At 40.4% G+C, this 6000-nt stretch overlaps 1 protein-coding gene across 3 annotated transcripts in view; it reads right to left on the bottom strand.

The window, feature by feature from the left end:
* Positions 1–395: 395 nt before the first annotated feature.
* The window catches only part of RUBCNL (rubicon like autophagy enhancer), a 63413-nt gene continuing 57808 nt past the window's right edge, over positions 396–6000 (bottom strand). For all 3 annotated transcript variants that reach the window (XM_073580259.1, XM_073580258.1, XM_073580260.1), the window contains exons 15-16: positions 3533–3623; positions 396–1514 (exon numbers count right to left, since the gene is read on the bottom strand). In XM_073580259.1, the coding sequence (XP_073436360.1) occupies positions 1375–1514; positions 3533–3623 (231 nt within the window). In that variant the 3' untranslated portion in view covers positions 396–1374. The remainder of the gene's footprint in view (positions 1515–3532; positions 3624–6000) is intronic.

Below are 6000 nucleotides of genomic sequence, written 5' to 3'. Positions count from 1 at the left end.
TTCCCAAACTCCAGTCCTCGCAGACCCCAACAGGTCATGTTTTCAGGATTTCCATAGTGTTACACCTGTGAGAGAATTCCTGATGCCTTGATGATACTTCCATCACCTGTGAAATACTATTGAAATCCTTAAAACATATCCTGTTGCGGTCCGCCAGGACTGTAGTATGGGAACCACTGTACTACATGAATGGGTAAAAATTCCCACAGAAATCCCCAAAATCTTGTAGAATTGTCCTCTCTGAAGAGTGGAAGCTGTGTTAGCTGCAAAGGGGAGCACATTAATGCCTATGGACTTAGTGTAGAGTGTCATAAAAGCTTCTGTAGGTGTAACATGTAGGGGTCCTCAATGCTTTTAAAAGTAAGACCGTCAAAAAATGGTTCTAAAAATGAAGCTGATATTCAAACATTCTAGATTTATTTCTCAATAAAGGAAACCATCAGTGAATGTTACATTTCCTCAAAAATATGACTACTTTTATATGTAATCTGTCACAGAGCTTCGGCTATGTAATCAGAATAGCATGATGTAAGGGATGAGTTCCTGATTCCAGCGATGTGTCGCATACTGGACTGCATGCTGTTTTCAGTTTTTCTGCTGCAGATCTAGCAGTGATTGGAATACTGAGCCCTACAGAACCCTGCCCACACCACTGATTGTCAGGTTTCTGTGTACACTGCATAGGCGGAAATCTGCTAATCAGTGGTGGGTGTTGCACTACACAGGGCAGTTGACTGGGAGACACAAGACACCTAGTCCTGTAGTGATAATCTCTTGCTGTTAAAAAAAAAAAAAAAAAAAAAAAATTATATCCGTAACACAGCCTAATAAGTGACATATCACAATAATCAAGGCTCTCAGCCCCTACATCATGGTGCTCACAGATTACAGGTTTGCAAACACCTGCTGACAGAATCCAATTAATACTTGAAGTTTATGTAAACAGTTGTATAAAAAGTTTGTTCATTTACAGTAAATTTCTAGTTATAAAAATAAAAACATTACTACAAAAACTGCATTTAAAATCACTTAATTGCACATTGCTCCATATTTCTCCTGTCAGTCAGTTACTAAAGGCATTGAACAAAGAATAGACTTCTAGAAAGTAATCCTTTGATTTTTTTTTTTTGAAGCAGCGCAGTATTTGAAGGAGCAGCTTATTAGTGGCACCACCGTGGCCTGCAATAACATCATTTTAAAAGGCACATACTCTTGACATCGTTAAACAAACCCTAATGAAACAAAGCATTAAAATGCTTCTCCTTAATAAAAAAAAAAAGTTTATCAAAACAACTCTACATTGTCATAAATACATTTTGTACACTGCAAAACAACCATAGCCAAACAAAATATACAAGTTCTTCATAATGGTGCTCAGGTCGTTAAGGATGGATCCACCTCTTCACTTGATGTAAAGGAAAGGTCATTGTTTTGGGCTTCCCTTGCCTTGATCCTTATGCATTTCGGACAGTTGTTGGTCTTAAAGCATTCCTTGTGATAGCACGTTTTACAATCTGGAAAATAAACATATCAGGATATATTATATGACCTATACAGAAAATACAGAGCAGCAGATTTGCGTCTTGAGGCCAGTATGGTGCCAGAGACAAGAAAATGTTTCCTTATAATAAAGGATCGTATGCACATTGCCTCTTTGCTCATTGGAATTTCATCAGCAGTCAGGGAGATTGCCCGACTTATGCCCCTGATGTATGGCACACATTGCCCGCAGGGATGCACTTTCCTATACAAATGATAATGATACGTCCATCACCCCAAGAGACTAAAAAAGGTCACTCTTTTGGCCTCCAGCCAGAAGATGGGGCCTTACTGATAAGTTTAATAAATACATTGGGAGCTTTTCCCCTTAAATGATGCGTTCTTCACTAAGGTATTAAATACCAATGATTTAGTTTTAATCCTGGTATCAAATTCTAGTAATGCTACAATATTATGACAACATGACCGCTGAAGGATGGAAGAGCTGCGGCGCCAGAGAATATGGGAGAAGCAGGGGCTGCAGAGACGCGCCAGGAGGGGGTGAGTATATGCGATATTCACCTATCCCCGTTCCACTGCTGCGCGCTGCTCCGTCCTCCGCGTCCTCTGGCTGTGACGTTCAAGTCAGAGGGCGCGATGACAGTTAGTGCGCACCGCGTCCTCTGCCTGAACAAGCACTGACAGAGGGACCCGGAAGACACGAGCATCGCGCAGCGGTGGGACAGGTGAATATCACAGGTGCCGGGGCCCTGAGCCAGCGGCGACACCGGCACCTGGCCCCCATAGTGTGCCGGTGTCCCCGCCTGCTCAGGACACTGGCACCTGGCCCCCAGCAGCGAGTATGTCTTTTTTTTTTTTTTTTAATTCGCAGCAGCAGCATGCTCTATGGAGCATCATATGGGGCCATAACCTTTATGTAGCAGCATATGGGGCATAATCCATGGAGCATCTTATGGGGCCATAACTTTTATGGAGCAGCATATGGGGCCATAACCTTTATGGAGCAGCATATGGGGCATATTTTATGGAACATCTTATGGGGCCATTATTAACCTTTGTGCAGCATTATATGGGGTGTATTTTGTATGGAGCCCATCATGAACTGTATAGAGCATTATATGGGGCTCCTGATTCAATATAGATATTCAAAAACATTTACCCTACTGAGGTCTCAATTAATTTTACTTGGTATTGGTATCTATTTTTATTTTTGAAATTTACCAGTAGCTGCTGCATTTTCCACCATAGGCTTATACTCGAGTCAATAAGATTTCCCAGTTTTTTGTGTCAAAATTGGGGGGGGGGGGGGGGTCGGTTTATACTTGGGTCAGCTTATACTCGAGTATACGAGTATATACGGTAAGTAAAAAAAGCAGGTGTATTAAATAAATTAAACATGGGGTAATTAGTAAACACGTTTTTGATTAAAAAAAAAAAAAAAATCATCGCGACAAGGTGTACCCAATTGGGACAGTAACTACACTCTCTAATGTTAAAACCTACTTAGTGTGAAAGTGTGAACAGTGGCAGAGAGTCGCCGGGTCCCAACCGGACACCCAGCTTTGGGCAGACTATATATGAACTACCCAGCTCAGTGAAAAGGGGGCCACAACCTATTTGCACAGAAAACAAAAATACTGAAAAAAAAAAAATCAATACAGTTTTTTGATCAAAAACAGTGTTTACCAAGTATCTTACTTATTTTCATTAGGGTATATGCACACAATGTCTTTTCTTTGGTTTTGTTTGTTTCCATGGCCAGTGTGAACATGCCTTTACATCATGCATGTTAGTCAAGTTATACTCTGGCTCAGTTTTTTGTTTTGTTTTGTTTTTTTACCCCCAGATACATTAAAGAAAGTGACGCTTATGATTTCCCTCTCAGCTTGTGACTCTTCATTTTAAAACAGGGGTCCAAGTTTCAAAAATAATACATCTCCGGAGAACATTTATTGTGCTACCAGTTAAGCTTGTGGCCATAATCGTCACAAAATGATAACCCATGCAAGATGACCGCTTTTACAAAGCATACCTTCGCATCTTCTGCATATGTCAGTCTGGAAAGGAAAGATCACGTCGGAATTTCGGCAGAATTCACAGAAAAAACCTTTGGCTTCGCACAACTGTAAAAACAAACAAACACAAAAAAACGTACTTTTAATGAATCAAAAAAAAAAAAAAAAAAAAAAAAAAACACAATTTTTAATGGTGTTTAGTTTTCTTTAAACCGCTCATGAGTCATTTCTCTTAACAAGACACCTGAGCATGCACGAATACTGTAGCCAGTGAAGCAGCCAGACACTTCTAGCAGTGGCTTATCTCCCCCAGAATAAAAGGATTATGGATTATCAAGAACGGAGATAGAAGCCATCGCTGGAATAAGGCTGGAATCACACACTACGTATAAATGAGAGACAAATCGGTCACTTGTCCTGTAGTCGGAGACTAAAAAACAAACAAAATACTAGAAAAACCATGTGTGACCAACAGTGCAAGAAATTCTCTCAATGGGTATGGATGTGTTTTCAATGTATCATTGCCTGTATTTTTATGCTAAAAGTAGGAAGTCACCTAGGTGAAGCAAAAAAAGAAACACTTTGCATCAGCATCCACCCCTCTTCCCTCTCCCGCTCTAACAGATTCTGCTAGACCAGAAGCGAAGACACCCTCACCCACCCTGTCCCTGCAAGCCATCAGTGGGCAGAGCAGTAAAGAAGTAATTTCCAGTCTAGTGGAGACCACTAAAGCGGCAGTGAGATTCCGGTGGTAAATCCGCTTTCGTTTTCTCCCTTTCACCAGGTTGGCTTCCTACTATTAACTTTGAAAATATAGAAAAAAACCTCTTGAAACAAAGGCTGTTGTACCAATACAGATTTGCATTAAAAGCTCTTAGAAATGCAGAATTACAAAGACTACAGTAATGGAAGGATTCTCTGGCACCACTCTCCTTCCAATTTGGTGGTGAGGAGGAGGTTGCATCTACGTATATGTCCTGCCAGGATATACCGGGTGGGCCATTTATACGGATACACCTAAAAAAAAATGGGAATGGTTGGTGATATCAACTTCCTGTTTGTGTTAGTATATGAGAGGGGGGGAAACTTTTCAAGATGGGTGGTGACCATGGCAGCCATTTTGGATCCAACTTTATTTTTTTCAAATGGGAAGAGGGTCATGTGACACATCAGACTTATGGAGAATTTCAAAAGAAAAACAATGGTGTGCTTGGATTTAACGTAACTTTATTCTTTCATGAGTTATTTACAAGTTTATGACCACTTCTAAAACGTGTTCAAAGTGCTACCCATTGTGTTGGATGGTCAATGCAACCCTCTTCTCACACTCTTGACGCAAAATGTCCGACTTCAAAATGGCCACCACCCATCTTGAAAAGTTTCCCCCCTCCCATACACTAATATGCCACAAACAGGAAGTTGATATCAACCATTCCCATTTTATATAGCTGTATCCATATAAATGGCCCACCCTGTATACCCAATCAATAGGAAACTAAAGGAAAGGCGCAAAATATTGATAATGCATGAACAGGACACGTGCATGATACATGCCAATCGTGCACACATTCCAGCAGGTATTTGCAGATAGGACTGCTTTTCATTTGTGGATTACGGTAATATATTGTTAAGTCTAGAGCTGGAAACCAAAACTAGTAATCCGTTCCAAAACTCTCAAAACATCAACCTAAATTATGAGTGAATGAAAATGATCATTTCCAGAAAATGTTACGGTAAATCATTATTGGAAGCATATATCTTAAACTTTTTTTCTCAACTTATGAGTCAATTCCCTCCCCTCGCCTCCCAGACTCATCATCCACTGAAAGCAGCTAAAAATCTGGTCACGCAAGACAAACTGAGAACTCACTTAAGGATCAGATTAAAAGCTGTCTGTTTTTCCCTCCTCCTGTTTTCCCTCTCAATGAATTTAAATAGAGCGAGAAGGCAACAGACAGACACAGGCTGAGCTTCAGCTCAAGTTTCTAGTAAGTGTTTTATCTCGCTCCAGAGTTAGATTCACAGCTACACTGTTCAGGTCTAATGTAGAACGTTCGTCAAATTGAAGATTAGTGTGCTACTAAGGCCTCATACTCACTGGCGATAAAATCGGACGATTGCAATCCGATTTTTAATCGGATTGCACTCTGACCCATGTTAGTGAATGGGCGACATCTCACTTGCGATTTTTTTCTCAGCCAAAATCGGGTCTGAGCAAAAAAAAAAAAAAAAAAAAAAAAAAAAAAAAAAAAACACACGGATGAAAAACGGATGGAGGAAAAAAAAATAAAATAAGAAAATCGCATAGAAATCGCATGGCACTGGCATGACACTCCACCCTTTTTTCCAGTCCAGAAATCGGACTGTTTTTTTAATCGCCAATGGGTATGAGGCCTTATAAGGAATGTGTCATGGTGCTGTGTAGTGTTTGGTAGACATCACAGCAGATGCCCAGCAGTGCACCTATTAGCTCAGAGATAACTGA

This window comes from Dendrobates tinctorius, unplaced genomic scaffold (genome assembly GCF_039654945.1).
Source record: "Dendrobates tinctorius isolate UK_male_01 unplaced genomic scaffold, ASM3965494v1 ptg000064l, whole genome shotgun sequence".
Classification (NCBI taxonomy): Eukaryota; Metazoa; Chordata; class Amphibia; order Anura; family Dendrobatidae; genus Dendrobates; species Dendrobates tinctorius.
This window is presented reverse-complemented; position numbering and strand designations above follow the sequence as displayed.